At 44.0% G+C, this 24927-nt stretch overlaps 2 protein-coding genes across 4 annotated transcripts in view; both read left to right on the top strand.

Moving 5' to 3' along the window:
* The window catches only part of LOC137532559 (T-lymphocyte surface antigen Ly-9-like), a 128206-nt gene extending 111322 nt beyond the window's left edge, over positions 1 to 16884 (top strand). For all 3 annotated transcript variants that reach the window (XM_068253191.1, XM_068253192.1, XM_068253190.1), the window contains 3 exons: positions 885 to 1007; positions 2734 to 2780; positions 12441 to 16884. In XM_068253191.1, the coding sequence (XP_068109292.1) occupies positions 885 to 1007; positions 2734 to 2780; positions 12441 to 12488 (218 nt within the window). In that variant the 3' untranslated portion in view covers positions 12489 to 16884. The remainder of the gene's footprint in view (positions 1 to 884; positions 1008 to 2733; positions 2781 to 12440) is intronic.
* The window catches only part of LOC137533472 (immunoglobulin lambda-1 light chain-like), a 26231-nt gene continuing 17747 nt past the window's right edge, over positions 16444 to 24927 (top strand). Inside the window, exon 1 of the mRNA XM_068254855.1 lies at positions 16444 to 16495. Coding sequence (XP_068110956.1) covers positions 16444 to 16495 — 52 coding nt within the window. The remainder of the gene's footprint in view (positions 16496 to 24927) is intronic.

The following is a 24927-nucleotide window of genomic DNA, read 5'->3' as shown; positions in this document are numbered from 1 at the left end:
GCTATAGATCATTTCAGTGTGATAAGTACTGATAAAGTTATTGGCAGATGAATGGACGCAGCGATAAAATGGGAAAAGTGCTCTAGTTTTTAAGGGGAAAAACCCTTGGAGACAAAGTGGTTAATGAATTGAAAGGGTTGATAAAGGGCTGTGATTAGGCTGGGCAAAGTATAGATCTGGAAGAAAATGATAGTAAGTTGGAGAGCCGGTAATTTGTAACCCATCAGCGGGTATATGCTGGGCCAGCTATGCACACAAATGTTGGCGTAAGTGCAGAAAAGATACATTTGTTCATATTTCACATTTTACAAATTTCGCATGGCATGTGCCACAGTTATAAAACATCTCAAAATATGTTACTTGTCTTTGCCCTGTTAATATGATACCCTACATGCCATATTTCATCACTAGTTGTGGAATGTGGCATACCATTATCACCAGCTTGTGTGTTTGTAGTGATTGGATCTGATCGCTATGGCACACAGTTTGGGGACCCCAAGCACAGCAATGCATATGTACAGTGTTGGGTCCCAGAGCTATCGCATGCAATCACTACAGCCATTACAGGTATCCACTAATCTTAGGGCTAAGTATAGGTAACACAAGAGGTTAATTAGTTAGGTAGGATTTAATATTTTACTGGGGGTGGGGAATGAGAGAAAGACTTTATTATTTAAGGGTGACACTGTCACTTTAATACTTTTTTTTCAACTTTTTTTTGTTTTCATAAAAAAGTGCTGCTATTAGCAAAACTCATTCACTGTTAAATGAGTGCACTAGTGTGCACGAGCACGTGACGTGAGCTTTTTAAGTTTGCTTTAAAAGAAATTAAATGTATGTAAAGTTTGCTTTATGGTTTTTGTCTCCATTTTTGTCCATTACAGAAAATCGACACCACTACTTTTTGATCCCTGCCATTTTACTCCTTTTGGGTATTTTTGGATGCATAATATATAAGACTTGGGATTTGAAATTAAGTGCTGAAGAGAGTTGGCCAAATGAGGAGAGTAAGTACATTGTGCTACTTTTTCAGATAATTTGACAGTTAATTATAATTGAATTATCCCCTGACTAGTTACATCTGTGCAGGCCGTGTTTTTCTGTTTGATTCTGTTTGAAAGAGTCTAACCATTTCTGTCAGGTTCAGGTATCTGCATAGCTTACAAACAAAAATGGTGGGCCATCAGAAATGACGCCGAGGTCTTTGATATTACTGTAATTTTATGTCATCCATTTATTGACTTTTGCCTGCTCTTATACAAACACATCTCTTGGATGGCCTAATGATACACTTACAAAAAAAATGCGGAAAAAAGAATAAATAAAGTCTTTCCAGTCTAAATTGGGTAACTGGGAGGCAAGAGGTGCCCCAGAAAACTGAAATGCAGATGATCAAAATCAATAGAAGAAAGATTTCTTACTTTGGCCTCAATTCATAAAGCATTACCGCATGCGTTATCGCCCAAGCAGTAAATTACTGCATGGTATATTTTTGTTAGTGGATTCATAAAATTTAACGCATGTTTATCGCATGCGGTATTAGTGTGGTAATGGTGCGGTAATGTAAACGTTGTTTGTGTCGGTAAAGTGAATGAAGTGTATTCATGGAAAAAAAAGGGGGAGTAAGGAAGCGATAAATAACAGCTTGTTATCGCCAGCAAAGACCTGGCGAGTTTGCTCTACACAGTAGCATTTTAGGTGACAAATGGAGCCCTTTCAGGTTAATGTTATGGAATTTTTAAGGATACAGAGGAGGAAGGGTTAGAAATCGTACAGAGTTATATAATTTATAAGGATAATTATATATATAATATACATACATATACATATATGTATATATACATATATATATATATACATATATATATATATTTATATATATATTTATATAAAATATAATAATTTATAAAAAATATATAATCATTTATAAAAAATATAATAATTTATAAAAAATAAGTCACATGTGTCTAAAACTGCCTACTTCTACCCAGCATGCACCTTGTCATTAGGAAGTCAGCGGCAAACTACCGCACTCAGCAAATTTTACCGACAGCTTTCCGCACCACACCGCAAACTTACCGCACACTTACCGACTGCTATCGCACTCAGAATTTTTTTAATGAATTCACTGCAAAAACCCTAATTTACCGCTAGCAGTAATTTCCCGCACGTCTCTGAACTACCACGCTCATTTTTATGAATTGAGGCCTTTGAGGGAAGAAAATACCAGACATGAGATTAACCACTTACGTACCAGCAGTCTCTGCCCCGTTAAAGACCAGAGACTGCTGGTACCAAAGAACCGCGTCTCCTGACGAATTCGCTGCACACACCATCCATCCCCGCAGGCCCCTCTATTTGCCGTCACTATGATGGCAGAGCTGTCCATCAATGTAAGCCAATGGCTTTGAGTGATGACAAGGTCAGAAGCCAATGAAAGAGGCTCCTGACCGGCTCACACAGCTCTGCCGTCATATAGACAGCAGGGCGAGTGATCTGCGATGGGGAGAGAGCGATGCGTTCAGCTGAAGTGTGCGGCAGAAATCTACGCTTTGGCAGGTATAACAGGATGAAAACTGGCCGTAGATTTCAATCATCAAAGTCTGGAAGCACTTAACAGGTTTTATTGAACACTTTTACTGTTTTGTTTTCTGTCACTGTTAGCTTGCGCATGTATTCATGTGACTCTGGCACTGCCATTGTTTAATTACCTTTTTTTTTTTCTTTTTCCAGTCTGTGAAAAATCTAAAGATTTTATCCCAATTCATCAGATGTCAAAGGTAAGCTGTGTACCTCTTATACTTAAAGGGAATGTCCAAGCAAAATAAAAAAATGAGTTTCACTTACCTGGGGCTTCTACCAGTCCCATGCAGCCATCCTGTGCCCTCGTAGTCACTCACTGCTGCTCCAGTCCCCCGCTGGCAGCTTGCCGACCTCGGAGGTCAGCAGGGGCACATTGCGTAAATTTTTACGCATTCCTGCTAGTGCCGGAACATTAACACATACATTTTTACGCATTGCTGGTTCAATGCGTAAAAAATTACGCATTGAACCAGTAATGCGTAGAAATGTATGTGTTAATGTTCCTGCACTAGTGGGAATGCGTAAAAATGTACGCAATGCGTCCTGCCGACCTCCGAGGTCGGCAAGCTGCCAGCGGGGGGGGGGGACTGGAGCAGCAGTGAGTGACTACAAGGGCACAGGATGGCTGCATGGGGCTGGTAGAAGCCCCAGGTAAGTGAAATTCATTTTTTTATTTTGCTTGAACCTTCCCTTTAAGGTGTTATATTTTGAAGAGTAAATATAAACAGAATAATAACTAATTGTAACTAGGAATGATCGGAAAAAGTAAATTCCGTTCTGCCAGAATTTGCGGATTCCGCCAGTGCTGAATTCCGTTGCTATGAAAATTCCGCCGGATTTTTGCGAAATCCCGCGGAATTCCGGATTCCGGCGGAAAAATTAAAATAATCGCAAAAGCAACCTTGTTTATGCTATATAGTAGCCATAAGCCCTATTAACTGTTCCCTTAGTCCTTTCCCTCCTCACTCACTCCCTCCCTCCTGTAGACTGCTATCCTAACCATTATACCACCAACACAACACACTACAATGCTACATGCTACATGCTGAAGCCAGCCTAGCATGTACCATTGTGATATATCCAAAAAGAAAAATGAGCTTGCTTAAGGATTTGTCGTATGTCAAAAGCCAACTCACATTGGCCAGGAATAGAACCCAGGCCTACCGCTCTGTAGGCTGCTATCCTAACCATTATACCACCAACACAACACACTACAATGCTACATGCTGAAGCCAGCCTAGCATGTACCATTGTGATATATCCAAGAGAAAAATGAGCCTGCTTAGGGAATTGTAGAATTTCAAAAGCCAGCTTACATACATTGGCTGGGAATTGAACCCAGGTCTAGTGCTCAGTAGGCTGCTATCCTAACCATTATACCACCAACACTACATTCTGAAACTTCTTGGAGCAGACTTACTTCCTCCCTCCAAAAGACACACATACATCCCCATAAAATCATTCAACAACAACTGCATGCACAGTCTTTGTGGTACACAGTCTCTGTGGCACAATTGGTTAGCGCATTTGGCTGTTAACTGCAAGGTTGGTGCTTCAAGCCCACCCAGGCATGGCCTTGCCTTTTGTGTTCAACAGTTGTCCGAAGAGAACCCCAGATAGCCATGTAGATTCATCTCTCTCTCTCTCTCTCTAGTAGGGATGGTCACCGCTTTTTCAATCCGGCGGAATTCCAAATTGCCTGTGAAATTCTGCCGATATCCATTGATGGTTTTAAGCTGAAAATTCAGTTCAATGGCATCAAGTCCTAGAGAGAGAGAGAGAGAGAGAGAGAGAGAGAGAGAGCTCATTTTTCGCATCGGAACTGGAATCACCAAATTCCAGCCGGAATAGCGGAATTTGTAATTCCGCGGAATGCAGCGACCATCCCTAATTGTAACTCACATAATAACTTTTATATACCGCCGTGTACTGTTATGCAGCTGCAGGGGAGATGCAAGGACTGGAGCGGGAGTGAGAAGAGGTAGCTATAGGTACGGGTATACTTACAATGTGTAGTTTGCAAAGAGGGGCCCTGCACATAGACATATCATTGACCTTTCCCGGCACATGCACACACCAAGAGTCACTGATAGTGTAGTATGCAAATCTAAAAAGATACTAAGTGGTAAAAATTATTCACAAGAACATGAATTTCGCATAATCGTGATTTTTCATCGTAATTTACAATTATGATGCAAGATTGTAATGCAACATTTCAGAAAAAATTATAATTTAAAGAGAGTCTGAAGCCAAATTAAAAATGGCTTTTAAGCTTATATTCAGCAGGGGCATGTTTGCCCCTGCTAAAACGCCGATATCCCGCGGCATAACGAGAGGTCTTTACCCCCCAAATACCCCCTGCAAAATCCACGACCAACTTGGTCGTGGATTTTGCTGCCCCTGTGCGCTTCCGTGTGAGGCAGGGCAGTGCAGCAAAAGCAGACTGAGAGGGGCGGGGGAGAGCCACCACTGATACACGCTTGTGAGGCTGGGCTGCAGCTTATAGCCCTGCCTCACACAGAAGCGCTCCCCGGAGGTAGCAGGGGGGATTTGGGGGGTAAAGACCCCTCGTTATGCCACGGGATAGCGGCGTTGTAGCAGGGGCAAACATGCCCCTGCTGAATATGAGCTAAAAAGCCATTTTTAATCTGGCTTCAGACTCTATTTAACTACTTACTGCACCTTGTGCAGTATAATCACGGCCCGGGAGAACTGCACTTGGGAATATGTGGAGCGATCCCGCCCCGTCCCCGCTTGTCCCCGCGGCCGCCCAGATCAATTCCTGCTCAAGCGGGGAATTGATCCGCGCGGTCATCGGAGCTGTCGGATATTATCAATCAAGCCATCAGCGGCTCGATTGATAAGGAGCTATCGCTCCGTGTATTCCCAGCATTAGTCTTAGTCTCCCGTCGCTGCCCATTAGCGGGGAGATGAATGAATGGGAAAGTTCCCATTCATTAATCTAAGTCCCCATGGCAATGAACGCTGGCATCTAATAGATGCCTGCTTCATTGTATTTTCCTGTTGTTACAGTGCACGCATTATTTCCGATTTATGTCCATACGTATGTGAATCGGAAATAATGACTGAGGACATCTTGTGGCCAAATAGTAAAACTACATCAAAACACATTTTATTTAACCACCCTGGCGTTCTATTTATTTTGCCAGGGTGGCTGCGCAGCGGTTTTCTTTGTATTTTTTTTAAATCATGTAGCTAGCCTAGCGCTAGCTACATGATTCCCCGCTCCCTGCAGCGTCCCTCCTACCCCTCCGATCGCCGCCGGCGATCAAGCCTGTCCGGAAATCCCATTCTGGACGGGATTTCATTTAGGGCTTCCCCATCGCCATGGCGACAATCGTGATGACGTCATTGCGAGTCCCAATCCACCCCTCAGCGCTGCCTGCCACCGATTGACCAGGCTGCGCACGGGGTCTGAGGGGGGGGGGTAGCGGCGCATCGGCGGCGGTGATCGTTAGAGACACACAGCAAGCAAAGTGCTTGCTGCGTGTTTTAAAATAAAAATTATCTAAATCGGCCCAGCGAGGCCTCCAGCGGTCATTGACGAGCTGAGCTCGTCAATACCGCCAAAGAGGTTAAAGTGATCTGAAACTCTGACATAACATTCAATAAAAATGTGTTTTCCTACTTTTTATTACTCATACAGTTATCAGATTTGCTTTTGTGCACAAGTAACATTGTCTGTCTACAAATTACAAGTTTCCAAAGTGTAGTTTATCTTGCCCTGAAAGCTGCCATTGCATTTTATTGGCTGGATAGTGTAAAGGTTAAAGGCTCTGCCACTGACACAGGAGACCAGGGTTTGAATCTCGGCTCTTCCTGTTCAGAAAACCAGCACCTACACTTACATCTAAAATTAACTATTTTTCATTTGCGGGCTTATAATTAGTCATGGATGAATTGGGTTTTATCCAAAGTATAACGTTTTATTTTAACACTATAATGGCCAAAAACTGAGAAATAATTAATTTTTTCCACTTTTTTAATATTATTCCAATTAAAATGTGTTTATAATAAAATAATTCTGAGCATCATGTACCTTTCAAAGAAAGCCTAATTGGTGGCAAAAAAAAACAAGATATAGATCCTGTCATTGTGATTAGTTGTGATTAAGTTATAAGCAAAAGAATGGGAGGAGCGCTGATAGGTGAAAATCGCTCTGGTCCTTAAGGGGTAAAAAACCCTCAGTGGTCAAGTAGTTAATTTGTAACCATAACCAGAAACTGTAATTTTGCAATCATGCATAACTTCGGGTAATTTTCGTGCCGACTTTGGGGTAAATAACGTTGGATTTTTTACTGTGTGTAGTAATTTAAAAACGCTAGCAAATCCCTCTGTGTAGGAGGTTTGACGAGTGATTACGCCAGCGTTTATATATTATATATTTACATTGTAGAAACGCTAAAGCAAAGCGCTAATGCTCAAAAATGTGCTGCAAGTCCTGCGTTTGTGATTTTGGTAATCACAATCGCTCCAGTGGAATTTGGCCCATCCATTAGCATTAGTTGAGCGTTTAGGGAAATCACTAGCATTTTGAAAACCTCCCTAATCGTGCGATTCCCGCTAATCGCTAAAGCGCTAGTGGTTTTTAAAAATGCTAGTGCTATTTTAGTCTATGGCAGTGTTCACACTTGAGCGATTAGTGATAATCGCAGGCTTTCTGTGATTATCACTAATCGCAAACGTGTTCCATGCAGCATTTTTCGGACAATTTTGGAGCGATCGCCATTAGAATATATAGAAACGTTAATTGCGATCGCTCAAAAAACGAGAATTTGTACAGCGATTTCTCTGCGTTAAATCGCGTAAAAAAACACCCACAAAAACCGCTTACGCAAGTCGCTAGTGGTTAGCTATTTTAGGTGTGAACGAGCCCTAAACACTCAAAAAAAATCGCTCTAGTGTGTTCCAGCCCTCAGAAAACACATGCTAGCCCTATGAAGAAAGTATAGATGGATGTACAGTTGGCAGAGCAACCCATCGCCATTAACTATATTTTTAAGAAATCCTGAATTCCCTGAAGGTTTTCAATATCACAAGTTCACTTAGTGGTCTAGAAATGTTTATACTTCCCTGAAGGACCTATTATATTACAATAGGCTATTGCCTCTGAAAGACCTAGCTGAAGAGATAGTCTCCATCAAAAAATGCCTTTTATGCCACCAGCCAGCAAGGAAATACTTTTGACAGTACATTTACAGAGTGTGTAAAAGTTATTTGAAACAGAAGATGAAAAATGATCTCCTAAGAGAAAACTTAGGAGAAAAAGTGAATTGGATTGGGCCCACTAAGTGTTGAGTCACGGTGTGCATAAGAAACTAGATCTATTGTTAATGAATTTGATTGTCTTATTTCATATGGCACACATAAGCACAATGAATGTTATTGAGCAAATAGGTAAGTTGATAAGCTCTATGGATGTAGAGGAATTCATACACTGCCTACGGCATGCAGTAAAGGTTTGAATACTTTTGCATTATGTCCTGTATTTGGCCCTACCCACAGTCTGTTGTAACCACACTTACTCTTCAGTGCGAAATACTATACGCTCCACACATTTATTCTTTTTTTGATGCCCAGAGCTGCTTCAGATACTCTAATATCCCAGCAGCACCCTTTTGAATTTTCCAAAGACTAACACTTTTACAGGAAAAATGAATTCTGTTGTTCCATCATTATTTTACCCTACACAAATTCATTTTTAGTTGAATAAGTGATTGCCCTACACATGTGTGCAGCTACACATTCATGTGTCGTGGCAGCCTCTGGTATGTGTTGCCGCCCCGCTCTGTCTCCCTCTCACGCTTCTCTGCTCTGCCTCTGCTCCATGTAGAGTTAGAGCAGGGCTACAAGAAAATGGATGCCAATGTCCAGAAATGTGGCAGCCATTTTCTTGTAGCCCTGCTCTAACTATACAGTAAACATGGACTGAAGGCAGAGCACAGAAGCGGAGAGGGAGACAGAGATGGTGCTGAACAGAAACATCAGTGCTGGAGCCCACGGAGCTGGTGAGTGATCAGTGGCTGCCGCCTGCACATTCTACTGGGTGCACCTACAACTGACTTCCTATGCTGGGGGCTCTTACACGAGACTTTCTATATTGGAGGCACCTATGCTTTTCTACTTATACTGATGGCACCTACATACCTATACTGATGACACTTACATACCTATACTGGGGGCACCTACATACCTATACTGAGGGCACCTACATACATATACTGATGGCATCTACGTACATACCTATACTGAGAGTACCTACACCTGGCCAGCTATACTGAGGGCACCTACACCTGGCTACCTATACTGGGGTCACCACGCCTGGCTACCTATACAGGGGGCACCTACACCTGACTTCATATGCTTGGCTACCTGTACTGGGGGCATCTATAGTTGCAGGCGCAGACTGGGCTGGGGGAGGGAAGGAATTCTCCCCCGGGTCGCCTTATCCTCCAAAACTCCAGGACGACTGGATCATAGTGGTAGAATATGTTGCTATTAGCATCACCACTCACAGTGCTCGGGCCGCTCAATTAGCTCCGCCCTCACCTTTCCTGGGGGATGGGGCTGTCTCTGTTTCACTCACTCAGGCCTCCTGGCTGCTGTCACTTGGGTCAGAGTAGGCAGTGATGTAGGGCATGGCTGAATGCTCCTGCTCCGCCTCCTCCTGTCACGCCCCCTTTTTTTAGATCCTTGGCTGCTAATTACAGAAACAGTGAGTGTGGTGGGGTGCAAGTATCAGAGGGGGTTATAATGACATGAATTCCCCACCAGGTTACCTCTGTGAAACCCCGCCCCCAGAGCAGAACATAGGTCCTTCTCCAAATCACTACAAAGCTCCTCCCCTACAGGCATATGCATGTATGCAGCCTTCTATTCTAATAGTATTGGCAGCACAGCATGGATGGCTGCACCATACCAAACCCCACACACTGAGACCAGCAGAGCAAGAGATTTGAGAGGTAGGTCACCCTCTCAGGGCCATTTTACACTTGAGCGATGCAAAAGGGGGTACAGAAAGTGCATCTGCTGAGTGGATGCGCTCCCTTCCATTTTGCATCCGCTCTGCGCCATTCCCTTCTCTTCCACCCGTTTGCTTCTCTCGCGATTGCCACTCAGGTGTCTCGCCGCTGATCACCACTACTTTGTCCCTTTACTCAGCCCAGAGGCTGGCAGAAGCATTTGCTGCCCACTGGGCTGTGTACAGGGACCGAGCAGCAGTGATTGGCAGCTGACTTGTGCTCGGACTGTAGCAGAAGTGTTACCCCCATATGCTATATGGGGTAATGCATCCGCCTGGCCAGCATTATTGCGGACTGAACATAAGTGCGGCCTGCTTACCGCAACAGATCCAATGGGAGTGTGAACGGCTCCAATATATAAAATATAGGAAAATGTATACTGTATATTTCTCTGGCCTCTTTATGTGGGATACTTTGCTAGTACTGAGTTGGACCCCTTTTTGCTTTGAGAACTTCCTTAATTCTTCATGATGACATTCCTCAAAGATTGTGATGCATACTGATAGGCTAGCATCATGCAGTTTCTGCAGGATTTATTAGCTGCACATCCATAATGCAAATCTCCTCTTCCACCACGTTATGGGAGAAATGCTGCTTTACTATGTATGTTTTTTTTTTTTTTTTGAGGGGGGGGGGGATGCTGTCTTATACATTCCTACACCACTTTGGAATGCAGCGCTTCATTGTGGTTGAGGACCATTAATTACTATTTGCTTTAAAGTATCTAAAAGAAGAACACCCTATTATGTGTGGGAGTTTTATTTTTATTTTTTTTTGGGGGGGGGGGGGAAGGGGGCTTCGGGGGGTTTTAGGAATCGTTGTTTAATTACCTTAAAGGACATCTGTGGTGAAAATAAGCTGCTATGAAAAACAATTGTATCCATCCTTCGTCTCCTAAAAATGACTTTTTAAGATACTTCACAGTTTTATTTTATATTTATATCTAGTTTTTAAGTTTTTACTTTTTCATTGTCTCTGCTCAATGACACCTTCATTGAAGTATGCCAGAGCTCAAATCTATGAACTATGGATCCTTGTTATCTATTTCTTGCTTTCAGAAGCCAATTATTGACAGGAAAAATATTTTACGCCTATAATTACTAATCAGTGAGGGTTGTGCTTGGTACTATACATACACATGTCTATCTCATAATGTCATGTGTCACCTCGGTTGTCCTTCCAAGAAACCTGAGACTAAAAAAAATGAATTTATATCAACCTGGGGTCCCTCGCCATCCTCACAGGATGCTTCGATCCTCAGGCGGAGAACACTCCTGGCAATAGAGGCGCACAGGTGCAGTACAGTGCCACTGGAGGATTTATTGAAGAGGCAAGTGGAGGATCAAAGCGGCCCAGGAGGATGGCGGCCTACAGGAGTCTGTAGGAAGCTCCAGGTACATATAAATGCTTTAATTTTTTTAGTTTCAGGTTCACTTTAATGGAGGCCACTAATGATCTAATTTCATCCTTTGGTTATGAAAATCTTATTTTTACATAATTCATAGATATAAATTTTGCAAAAGATTAGGTCTTCTCCTTGTATTTATTAATGTCACTGCAAAATGTATCACTGCTTTATGCTACCATTTTTATACAGTATTTGCACACAAAGATACGCATTTGGGCTGGGGCTGCCGTGAAAGGGCCTCTGGGTTGTTTTTTTCCCCCTAGGCCAAAAAGTCCCAGTCCTCCCGTGTATAGTTGGCTATCTACTATATACTGAGGACACCTATGTCTGGCTACCTATATTGGGTACACCTACGCCTGCCTTCTTCAATTGGGGGCGCCTATACCTGGCTATCTAACTACCTATACTGAGTTTGAGGGTTTTTATGGGGGGGAGGGGCAGCTAAAACGCACAGTGCATATTGTCGGCGAATGATCATTCCAAATGGGGGAGGGGGGGGGGGCAACTGTCCCACTGATTGTTTTTTATTAATATTCCTGAAAGATTCTAAGCTTCATTTTATAAGTGTATTTTCATCCATTTTGTGGTTATTATTAGTATTTTTCTATTATACATGTGTGACGTGTCACAGAGATCTGAGCATTTGGCAAGATGTGTCATGACTTAAAAACATTTGAGAACCACTGCCCTATACTACAGTAATTGTACAGTATTGTGTATGTCTGCTCTGGTGGTGGTGATGGTGGTGGTGGTGGGGGTGTAGGGATGGTGTGGGGGTTGACAAAGGTTCTAATGCCTAAGATACTAAATAGCTCTGAAACAGCCTTACTTCAGCTCCAAAAGTCTATGGATTTACTTATCTGTAACATTTAACCCTGGGCTCTTCCTAGTCATTACAGTAGGTTAGCATGACTAAATAATGCTATTTCATATGTGATTTATCTCATAAATTGTCTCTTAATTAAGTAATTTTTTTGAAGTATTTATATAGCACTGTACAGAGTATACTGTCTTGTTACTAACTGTCCCTCAGAGGGGCTCACAATCTAGTCCCTACCAAATGTCTATGTATATATTGTGTAGTGTATGTATCATAGTCTAGGGCCAATTTAGGGGGAAACCAATTAACTTATCTGTATGTTTTTGGGATGTGGGAGGAAACCCACACATACATGGGGATCACATACAAACGCCTTGCAGATGTTGACCTGACTGGGATTCGAACCGGGGACCAAGTGCTGCAAGGCAAGAGCGCTAACCACTGCACCACCATTCTGAAGGCAATTTAAGCCAAATTCATTCCAAAAAATTGTTATATGTGGCTAAGAATGTTTTTTTTTTCCTTGAAGTGCTACAGATGAATTACATAGTTGATTCCTTTTTAATCTTTTTTTTATTATTTATAGAAAGAACCAATCTCTCTGGAAGAAGAGACTCAGGAAGAAGGCGTTTAATGACCGAGATCACCTTTTCCACTTTTGCTTGCAATGAAGGTTTCAGAAAAAACACAAAAACTTGACTTCGCAGAATTATGAAGGACATGTCTTAATGGATTGTGCATTATGACGTAGAAGCAAAACTGGAGTATTTGCAACAAACGTGGCCTTTAACTATTTATAAATGATGGAGTGGCCTCTAGAGTGCATGAAGTCTCAGTTAGAGCACTGGCTTGTGTACTAACTTTTTTTTTTATTATGAATCTATACTTAATAGGAATATATTGAAGAATAGGAGAAAAAGCCAGCTCTTCTACCAATGACAGGCCAACAATAACATACTTGCAGACCCGGCGTGGTAAAATATCACACCTTCATTCTTTATAAAGTTTTTGGAGTGGACTCTTTTTTATGAATTTTGTTGTGGCCACTCATAATGTCTTAACCTAATCCTTTTCAGGGAAAGAAAAAACATCCAAAAATCACATTTCAATCTATGGTCCAGCATTTATATCTTATAACTGTCCAACATTCTCTTGAGAAATGGGTTTGAACATACTGCAGACTGGTTCTCAACTATGCCATTCCTTACATATTAGTATTGCCAAAGTCTTTCCAATATATTGTGCATTGTTGGCTACCGTGTTGCAGAAGCCTGTGTAATGGCAAATAAGTGAGGTTTGTTAAAAAGTTGAAAAATCACTGTAGTGAACCAGAGGTCATGTGGTTAGTCATATGCACACATCACCAACCTGAGTGCAAGATGATCTTTGTTTTCCAGTGCTCTCCTGCCCATGAGAATCTTAGTACTGTATATTCCTGCGTATAAGACTACTTTTTAACCCTTGAAAACCTTCTGAAAAGTTGGGGGTCGTCTTATACGCCGGGTGTCATTGATGCCGGGTGATACGCCCTATCCTGTTACCGCCTCTCAGATCTCCCTGCTGAGGGAGCGCAATCTATTCTTCCATACCGCTCTGATAAACAGGTAGACAAGGAGAGCTGAACAGTCTAAGGAGAGTTGACCAATGCAACAAGTCAATTAACTATATACTGGGTAACGCATACAGTACAGGACCAGTATCTGTTCATACATTGCACCAGTACATGTTTTTTTTTTTATTTTTAGTTTAATTTGGTGTGCTTTGGAAGATGGGTAGTCTTATACGGTGAGTATATCCCAAACTCTATATTTTAACTGGAAAAGTTGGGGGGTCGCCTTATACGCCCAGTCGTCTTATATGCCGGACTATACGGTAAATCAAGTACTTTGCAAAAACTAAACATTTCATATCCGTGTAAGACTGCATCAAAGCTATTTTTTGTCTGGAAGCCTCCCGGATGTGAGTGAATAATAGGTCATGTTATTGTACAGTATAATCTCGCTATAATTAACCTGGGTATAGTAAACATTCGGGTGTAGTAAACTACCTCTTCAGGTCCCGGCCAATCTCCATTATAAGTCTACGGGAGCCACGCCTGGTATAGTACACCTGTACATGATAAAACTTCTGTTATAGTAAACATGTTTTTTGGCCCGCACATGATGCTGACTTTGGATATAGTAAAAAAGTAGGGAGTGCATGTGTCATATATTAGTGTGAAATCCATGGTTGGCAGCTCTCTTCAGGATGGTGCTGCAGGGCACGTGCTTCAAGTCCCGCCTGCAGAGGTATCGGAGCCACTCACAGGAAGCGAGTGGCTGCCTCTATTTAGTGACGGCTGCAATTTTTATATAGCCCTGGATACTGTATCAGCAATATGTCCAGCCTGGCTCTGTAGCCCTAAGGTGTACTTAACCTTGTAGTCCCCCAAATGTGCAAGTGCTTGTAATCTACCACTAATGGTTGGACAAAGTTGGTCCTTTGCAGCAGAAAATGTACCAGGGCATGCTGGGCCATTACTATAATGAGATTATACTGTAGTATGTAAAGCGTCACAAGCTTACAAGCAGGGTAGTTTCTGGATGTTCAGGCAATTGCCTTGAGTGCAATCTAGTGTACAAGGCTTAATAGTGTGCCCTCTGTACTAATGGTATTCCATTTCTTGAAGTCTTCCCTGTGCTGCACAATATATTCCAGTTTTGCACTGGCTCTTTGATGTTTTCCAGCTTTCAAGGGTTTTTTTTATTGTGTATTTGTTGGCTGGTGCTACTCCACTCATTCTCTCCCTTTCTCTCTCCATACAGTGTGTATGAAGGGTGGGCTAGTCTGGGGTTCTCTTGCCTGGAGCACCAGTTAGGTCAGACATGGCCCTGTTTACAAGAATCAGTGTGAGATTTCCCATATGACATCTTCTTTCTTGACTGAGTGCTCGAGAGGACATTTCACATTATGTATGGATTTGTACAGTAACAAAAAAAAAAAACATGCACTGGGTGGGACTCCTCTCTTCATACCAGCAGTCAGTGTGGTCAGTAATGTACAGTGTCTTGAACTCTCCGTTTCTGGGGGTACGGTTATATTGATGTCACAGTGGATGTATATAGAGCCCTGACACACAAGTATACATGCACCAGCTGCTGTACTATGAATTGTTTCCATCTTTAGTACATATGGATTGTACTACAATTTACTGTAAATGTGAAGGATGTGTGGACCAAGAGATACAACTGAAGGCATGCAAGCATTCACCCTCCGCACTTACTGTACAGTATATGTGAACTGTAACGGAGATGCTGCAACCGAATTTCACCCAGATGTCATAGCTGGTGCTACTGTAGATCAGTGAGTTATCAGAATAGTTTCCATATGAAACCTCCCCTATATCCTGTATAGTTAATAGTTAAAGGAGAACTGTAGTGAGAGGTATATGGAGGCTGCCATATTTATTTCCATTTAAGCTATACCAGTTACCTGGCTATCCTGCTGATCCTCTGCCTCTAATACTTTCAGCCATAGACCCTGAACAAGCATGCAGATCAGGTTTTTCTGACAATTTTGACAGATATGACAAGATTAGCTGCATGCTTGTTTCTGGTGTGATTCAGCCACTACTTCAGCCAAATAGATCAGCAGGGCTGCCAGGCAACTGGTATTGATTAAAAGGATATAAATATGGCAGCCTCCATATACCTCTCACTACAGTTCTCAGTGTGTGTGTGTGTCAGAAGGCACACATATGGTACTGTTCTACTTGGGGATCTGTGAGCCCTTAGGAAAAATTTCACAGTGCCTACCTTCCCCAGGTTGCACTGAAAGGCACTGTATTACAGTATACTTGAGCGGGTGTAAAGTTATTTCCCTGTATTTCCTGTGCACCAGCACCAGCATTCACTAAAGACCTGGGTTTCAGGCAGCAGCCACACGACCCCTTGATCTGTGATAATGCTACTGTTATAATTCCTAGTGTGAAAAATATTTATTGATTGTGAAATAATTAGTGCTAAGACTACTGGCCTGTATTGTTGATGCCGTTTGTACATTCTATAGTATTTCAGCACCCCTGTTCCCTTTGAGACTGTAGTTCTGAATAACTCCTAGTGCAAATGAACAAATTTGCTTCTATTATTTTAGAGCATTTTCCAGCAGACAGAAGCCACAATATAGTTTTTGTGCAACCCTGTACCAGTGTACAATTTCCAATACCTCCTGGAGTGTGCCAATAAACAAACTCAGAGTTGTACATCCTGTGGATCACCAACACAGTATGGTGAACCAAATAATAAGCACAAAGAATCAATGTTTTTAAAAACAAACAAAAACAAAACAAAACAGTATTTGTAATGCATAATAAGCAATATGCAAGGGGCAATTACTGTTCTCAGCAGTAACTCACAGTATATAAAGCAGCCAAAACAAAGCAGGCCTGTCCATGCCAACCAGCACTCTCAAGTCCAGCAGTTTTCTGAGATGGAGAAAGAAGATGAACAGGATGTCAGCACAGCAGACATCCACTGTGATGTAGCTCCATCCAGGTCCTATTTCTTCCCGCATCCATTTCTGTTGTTCTGTCTTACTGGGAAAGTGGCACCATGGTGACTCTACATGGAGGCCAGCAAGTGGAAGGGCAAAGTGCTGTGGCAGGTGAGATGTTACCCTGTGTATGGAGCTGAGTACAAATAACAGCAGGGAGTTCACAGTGTACAGCCGTTCTGTAAAAAATATATTGTATTTTTAATATTTCTAATTTATTGTATTTTGTAAAAAACATTGTAAAATATATTTTTTTCAGAAATGTTTGCTCACCTGAAAACCACTAATAAACGGTAGAAAATAAAGAATGAAGGGTTAAATATATGTTTCTATAAATGATGTTAAATTATTCTATTTAAACAAGTGCCTACTTACCTCTTGGGATTCTCATGGGTTACATATGGAGTTTCCTATACAATAGTTTTTTAAACTATTTAAAGGAAGATCTGTGACTGCCATGGACCAGCCATCCAGATACTTCACTGTTATATTTTTATAACTGTGGGGTTAGGGAAATAGCGGGGGGACTGGGGGGGGGGGAGGGGGGTTTGGTTGTGGGTTTGACTCAATGAAGTACACTGGATGATCTCTAAAATATCTAGATTGTCTCAACTGGCTGCATGCTTGTTACGGGTGTGGGAGACTGCTAAAGCCAAAGGATCAACTTTACAGGTGGTCGAGTCAAGCAAGTCAAGTTTACGATCTCTGCATAGGTGCCATATATTTCAAGTAATGTTTTGAATGTTTATTTCACATATCCTTATACATTATTCTGCGTTCAATAAAATATTGGTAAATGGCATTTAACAAAGCTGTGTGTGGATATTTCTTGAGTACAGATTAATAACTTTTTAGAGTAAAACTACGTGTGATGTTACCCTGCAGCAAAATTATTACATGGCCCTGACTATTGACACTTCACTTCACAACCCCTACAGCTAGAGATGTGCTATTCCATACTAACAAACACTGCAGTAAAATGTGCTATTTACCTTCATACATTAATGGTCCTCACTATTAGTCCCCAGGAATTTGGGTTGGACTCTTGAAACAATATCAAAGAATAATTGACCAGAGTCCAGGGGAGCTACTACTGTGGTTGTAAGCAACTGCTGAAAATAAAGTCGTTTATTATGTAGCTCATTAATGCTTACCAGGTGTGAAACCAATATTGAGCAAATGTACTCTGCCAGTGTCAGACTGGGAGGTGGAAAAACTGAGGAAATCCACCTGCTGGCCAAGCAGCAGTAACCCTGTGTTATTCCTCCCAATAGAAACCTGCAGCAAGTCTTCACTGTGATCAGCAACACGTGACCGGATTACTGCTGCTTGGCCAGCAAGTGGATTTCCTCAGCTTCTCCAGCTCCCAGTCCGACACTGTACTCTGCTATTAAATACATCCTGTCACCACTATCCTGACACATAGATGTAAAATGGCACCAGGAAATTTAGGCACAAACGTTTCACCCTGCTGTGCCAAATTTTTCAGCTACGTAATTCAGCTTCCAGCTATTGCTAACAGCCGAATAGCGCTGTTTTTATTGTAATTTGGGCTCCGTCTTTGGCCGGCACCCAAGTCACTCACTGAGCACCGCTTTAGCCATAATTCACATTACGACCTATAGCAGCACCCTTTTTACCTGACTCGCCTCTGATACACATGGTGCAAAGTCCTCTTGGAAAGTGTCAGGCTGTTTGACCTGTTTCTCTGTCTGATTTGAATAGAGTAAAGTTTTCCAAGATGTTTGAGTCCATGATATGTAAATCCACATATTTACAAATAGCAGCAGCATTTCATAATACATGGCGTCATCTTCTTTTTTCAGTCAGAGTGCAGCTTTTTCAGTCAATAAGCTGAGTTCCTGCCTCTTATTAGCCCACTACTGACTACTTCTGCGACAGCATCAGAATAGACTATGTTTACTATAGGTAAAGAGAAAACAGATTACCTTCTTTATGTACAGTAGTAGCAGTAGGGTATTGTACCGTGTTAGCCATCAGTAAAAGCAAGCAGTTTTAAATCAGGATGATACCATTTATTGGCTAACTAAAACTGGAGTAAACAAGGATCCTTATCTCAGCTAACAACCTCTAACCCCATTTAGATGTTCTGTTTGAATTAAGGCATCTTAATGACATGTATTTATGCGTGAAAAAATATCTCTTTTCCCTTTTGATGTTGCATGTATATAGCTGTCTGTACCACCAGCTTGCAAGCAAACAGGATTGAAGCCCGACGAAGGCTGCAAGGCCGAAAGCTTGCTTATTTTTATTCATTTTCGGCTAGCCAATAAATGGTATCATCCTGATTTAAAACTTCTTTCTTTATGTAAAGAACAGGAAAGAAGCTATTCTGTTGTTATTTTTATTCAGACCCAAAGTGCAGCGGCGCTCACCTATGAGCCACATGCTTTAAATCTGTATTCTCTTTCTCCTCCTCGGTGCTTCCTGTTGTCCAGTGTTACTCCCCTGACCCAGCGCATGTGAACTGTTAGCTGTCAGACGCTCTGTCTCCTGCTCCAGAGCGATGGCTCTCTATGGTGGGAAGTCTGCCAAAAGCTGGTGGGCAGACAGCAGCTCTTCCCCTATCAGGCATCAGTAGGCATTGTCTTTGAACAACGCCCACCGATGCCTGATAGGTCACCGCTGCTCAGGTGGAGCAGTAATTGGCCACAATGACAGAGCATGGTCCAGCCGGCGAAACCATTGGCTCCAATCTCTGTGAAGGATTCTCCTCAGCCTCATCCTTCCCCTTGGCGGCATGGTCTCGTGGCACCCGCCGCATCAGCTCCAATTGGTTGCACAGCATAGTGGGACAGCTGGGTCACCAGGCAAGGGGGAGGTTGGTTGCTGGTAGGGGAAGGAATTTGGGGACAGCCAGTGGCCATGATTGGGGGACAGAGGAGGTCAGAACAGGATCAAGGGGAACAGAAGGTCACAAGGAGGACAGGAAGTCCCAAAGGAAGCAAAGAAAGACAGAACATCTCCCCCATCAACCCTTTTCTCACAAAGGACACTACCAAACTTCTGGTGCATGCCCAGATTATTTCACTCTCTGCTCTGTGGCCTCCCCGCCAACCGTTTAGCCCCACTACAGTCCATCATGAACTCTGCTGCACGACTCATCCACCTCTCCTTCCTGCTTCTCCAGCCCTATCCTACACTGTCAGTCCCTTCACTGGCTGCCAGTTACACAAAGGATACAATTCAAAATCCTGACTCTCCCCCATAAAGCTATTTACAACCTAGTTCCTTCTTATCTAAATAAACCTACAGCAATCTCCGCTCTACTAACAACATTCTCCTGTCTTCATCTCTGGTCACCTCTTCTCACTCCTGCTTACAAGACTTCTTTCAATCCTCTCCCCTCCTCCGGAGCTTCCTTTCTCAACACATCTGTCACTTACCCACACTTACTCCTCGAAGATGCTGGCACTGTATTAATCAATAATAATAAGGAAGGCTGGTTGGCCACTTTGTATAGATCCTTATCATAGGCAGCTTTTGTAAATAATAAAGGAAATAACAAGAATCCCCAATGAGGAGATGGACTAATCCAAAACCTGTTAAATCTGCCAAATGGTTACTGTTTCTATAAGTGACAGGGAAGTAGAAGAAAGGTGATTTATGGTGCATTTTAATCTGATAGAAATGTACTCCATATAAGTATGCGTACACATGTATACATGGGTTTGTTGGATAGCGTACTGGTTAAAGAGGAACCCCAGTGAAAATAATGTAATTTAAAAAAGTGCTTCATTTTTACAATAATTATGTATGATGATCCGTTTGTGAAAAGGAATAGATTTCTCATGTAAAAGGGGGTAGCAGCTACTGATTTGGATGAAGTTCAATTCTTGGTCACGGTTTCTCTTTAAGGGTGTGGCCTTTGATGTAGCATTTAAAAAAAATCTGTAACGAAAAAAACGACCCCTGGGGGGTACTCAACTCGGGTGGGGGAAGCCTCCAGATCCAATCGAGGCTTCCCCCGTCCTCCTCGGTCCCACGGTGGCGGCAAAAATCCTCCCGGAGCGGCGGCGATGTAAATATTTACCTTTTGGCTCCAGCGCAGGTGCAGTATCCGCTCCTTCCCACGGAGATAGGCGGAAATAGCCTATCTCAGTCGGGCTGCTCTTCTGTGCAGGCGCAAGTCTCCTGTGCCTGCGCAGTAAAGCAGACCCGGCAGAGATCGTCTATGTCCGCCTATCTCCGTCAGAAGAGCCGCAACAGCTCTTCCGCTGGAGCCTGGAAAGGTATAGATTGAACAGGCTGTCGGGTCTGTCGGGCCGCTGTTCAGGGCTGCAGCGAGACCCCCGTGGGACCGAGGAGGACGGGGGAAGCCTCATGAGGATCCGGAGGCTTCCCCCTCCCGAGGTGAGTACACCCCAGGGGATGTTTTTCTTTTTACAGTGTCTCTTTAAGCCTTTGAGTAGGGTTCAAATCTCAGCTCAAGCTATTACATAAAACAGTAAGGATTTTATTGGCAAGGCTCCCTAATGATCCTGGTTGTCTGTTGAGCGGCCTAAGGAGCTGCAGCTCTAGCTCTTTGAGTCCACCAGGAGAAAAGCACAATATAAATATTATTTGTCTTCAGGGCCGGCCTTAGGTTTCACAGCGCCCTGAGCGAAGCCAGATTTTGGCGCCCCCCCCCCCACCCATCCTCTTCACACACACACCCATGCACGCACGCGAGCACACACACACACACACCCATATGCAATTCACCTTTTCTCTAGAGTTATCTCCTAGTAAATTTTCATCTTTGCTTTAAAATAACTTTTCAGCATTTTATAATTTAAAAAGGACTTAAAGAGAGTCTGAAGCGAGAATAAATCTCGCTTCAGACCTCATAAATAGCAGGGGCACGTGCCCCTGCTAAACTGCCGATATTCAGCGGCTTAACGGGGGTCCCTTCACCCCCAAATCCCCCTCGATACAGCCGGGGAGCGCTTCCTGGTTGGGGCAGGGCTAACCGTTGCAGCCCTGCCCCACGCACGTCTGTCAGCGCGTATCTCCGCCTCTCCCCCGCCCCTCTCAGTCTTCCTTCACTGAGTGGGGCGGGGGAGAGGCGGCGATGCACCGCTGATAGACGCGACTGGAGGCAGGGCTGCAGCCGTAAGCCCTGCCTCTGTCAGCGACCAAGTCTGCGACCAAGTGTCGCAGTGGGGGGTTTGGGGGTGAAGGGACCCCCGTTAAGCCGCGCTATATCGGCGGTTTAGCAGGGGCACACATGCCCCTGCTAACTCTGAGCTCTGAAGCGAGATGTATTCTCGCTTCAGAGTCTCTTTAATAGTTGTTGAAAAAGTGGCTTGATTGATGGTGGCGCTTCCGCAAGTGCACTAGAGGAGACAGCGGGACCCCTGGCTGGCAGCTGCGAGCAAAGATGCGGCGTGGGACATGTCGGCTGCAAGGGGCTGGAGGAAGCCACCGGGTAAGTATATTAGGGGGCAGCATTTTAAACTTGATAATACCTTTAAGTGTATCTGGGCAGATTGCACCCCCCCCCCCTCCTCTTTAGCGTGTATAGTTATACCCAACCTTTAGCATTGGGTAGATCCCCTTTTAGTGTAGATAAGCAGATTCCTTGCCCTCTTCCCCCCCCCCCCCCCTCCCACATAGACATTTCCCCCTTTTAGCATTGGTAGATCCCCTTTAGTGTAGATAAGAGCAGTTCCCCACCCCTGTATAGGCATAAACCCCTCATTGGCAGATCCTTAGTGTAGATAAAAGTAGATAAGAGCAGATTCCCATCCCCCCCCCCCCCTGGATATAGGCATAACCCCTTCATTGGCAGATCCCTTAGTGTAGATAAAAGTAGATAAAAGCAGATTCCCATATCATCTCCCCCCCCCCCCCCCCCCCCCCCCCCACCCCCCCCCCCTGTATATAGGCACATTCCCCTTCACTTACTGTGCAGTCATAGTGTACCAGAAGAAGATGGCCAGTCCAGGACCAGGAGGAGTGTCACACAGTGGCTCTCGCTCCGTCACTGAATGCAGATGTGCTGGCTGCCTATGCGCAGCTCCGGTCCAGGACCAGCGTAGCCTCTGATGGGAGGGGCGGCGCTACTGTTTCACTTCAAGATAGAGGCAGTAGCAGCCGCCAGTCGCTTCCTGGTCTTCGTCCCCATCACCCCCAGCGGCACCAGGGGGCGTAGCACGGCTACTCGTACCCGCCCGCAAGCCGCAGCCAGATCGTGGACGTTACGTGACGTCACAGACCCGGCGCCCAGCCGCAAAACAGGTAGATGCGGCCAGATGACCTGCACGTATGGCGCCTACCTGGAAGCCGGCGCCCTGTGCGACCGCTCCGGTCGCACAGGTCAAAGGCCGGCCCTGTTTGTCTTGTCTTGTATTTGAGAATTTACAATTTTTTACAAATAGTATTTTGGTGCACCGGACAAGTAGTCCACTGCAGTGTATAATAGAAAAAAATGGCCAGCAGTAGTTTAACCCCCTTGGCGGTATGAAAAATACCGCCAGGGGGAAGCGCAACAGTTTTTTTAAATTTTTTTTTTTTTTTTATCATGTAGCGAGCCGAGGGCTCGCTACATGATAGCCGCTGCTCAGCGGCATCCCCCCAGCCCCGCCGATCGCCTCCGGCGATAGGCGATCAGGAAATCCCGTTCAAAGAACGGGATTTCCTGGAGGGCTTCCCCCGTCGCCATGGCGACGGGGCGGGATGACGTCACCGACGTCAGCGACGTCGGGACGTCATTGGGAGACCCGATCCACCCCTCGGCGCTGCCTGGCACTGATTGGCCAGGCAGCGCTCGGGGTCTGGGGGGGGGGGGGCCGCGCGCCGCACCGGATAGCGGCGATCGGGCGCGCGCGGCGGCGGCGATCGGGGTGCTGGCGCAGCTAGCAAAGTGCTAGCTGCGTCCAGCAAAAAAAAAATTAAGCAAATCGGCCCAGCAGGGCCTGAGCGGCACCCTCCGGCGGCTTACCCCGTGTCACACACGGGGTTACCGCTAAGGAGGTTAAAGAGACTCCGTAACAAAAATTGCATCCTGTTTTTTATCATCCTACAAGTTCCAAAAGCTATTCTAATGTGTCCTGGCTTACTGCAGCACGTTCTACTATCACCATCTCTGTAATAAATCAACTTATCTCTCTCTTGTCAGACTTGTCAGCCTGTGTCTGGAAGGCTGCCAAGTTCTTCAGTGTTGTGGTTCTGTGATGCATCTCCCCCCTCCAGGCCCCTCTCTGCACACTGCCTGTGTGTTATTTAGATTAGTGCAGCTTCTCTCTGCTCTATTATCTTTTACAAGCTGGATAAATCCTCCTCTGAGCTGGCTGGGCTTTCACATACTGAGGAATTATACAGGCAGAGCTGTCTGCAATCTGCAGGAAGAAACAGCCTGACACTTCAGTGGAAGATAGCTGCAGAGGGAAAGAAACACACAAATGATCTCTTGAGATTCAAAAGGAAGGGTGTATACAGCCTGCTTGTGTATGGATGTATTTTTCTATGTGTGGACATACTGTACATCAACCTACTTCCTGTTTTGGTGGCCATTTTGTTTGTTTATAAACAAACTTTTTAAAACTGTTTTTAACCACTTTTAATGCGGCGAGGAGTGGCGAAATTGTGTCAGAGGGTAATAGGAGTTGTCCCCTAACACACTGGTATGTTTACTTTTGTGCGGTTTTAACAATACAGATTCTCTTTAAGGCTGTTACTAGGTATTGTGCACCACTCGGCAACATCTGCTGTGTGAACAAACTCTAAATGACCAATGATATCTAACTGCGATTATTTCAAACAATCTGCACAGTGATAAAAAATAGGAATTTCTCTGAATTTGATGGGATGGTTCACTTGCAAACTGAAACTTCTTTGAAACTTCTTGTTTTTTTTGCACAGTGGCGTAGTGGTTAGCTCTCTCGCCTTGCAGCGCTGAATCCCGGCCAGGGCACTATCTGCAAAGAGTTTGTATGTTCTCTCCGTGTCTGCGTGGGTTTCCTCCGGGCACTCCAGTTTCCTCCCACATTCCAAAAACATACAGATAAGTTAATTGGCTCCCCCTAAAATTGGCCCTAGACTACAGTACTTACACTACATAATATAGACATATGGCAATGGTAGGGATTAGATTGTGAGCTCCTTTGAGGGACAGTTGGTGACAAAATATATACAGTATATATACACTGTACAGCGCTGCGTAATATGTCGGCGCTATATAAATACTAAATAATAATAATAATAATAATAATACAGCTCTCTTTAGTACATTTATGCCCTGCCTGTAGAGCCATATTTACAGCTCAGGAGCCTGTAAGCACAGGCCACACCCCCATATTAGGTAGGCATCCCTCCTCCCTGGACTAGGTAGCCATATATTCTCCAGTATTTGGTAACCCAATTAATCTAGGAAGTAGATGTGCTCCCATCCATTATATGGAGCCGATGTGCCCCCACCCTAGTATTAAGTAGCCCCCCAATAGGTAGGGGGCCTTTGTGTACGGTAGCCGCCTCTCCTACATAAGGCGCAGTGCCTTATGGTAAATCTGGTCCTGCCTGCTTGCCTTGTGCAGTATTTG

This window comes from Hyperolius riggenbachi, chromosome 9 (assembly GCF_040937935.1).
Source record: "Hyperolius riggenbachi isolate aHypRig1 chromosome 9, aHypRig1.pri, whole genome shotgun sequence".
In the NCBI taxonomy this organism is placed as follows: Eukaryota; Metazoa; Chordata; class Amphibia; order Anura; family Hyperoliidae; genus Hyperolius; species Hyperolius riggenbachi.
The sequence above is the reverse complement of the archived record's forward strand: the minus strand, read 5'-3'. Positions and strand labels throughout refer to the sequence as shown.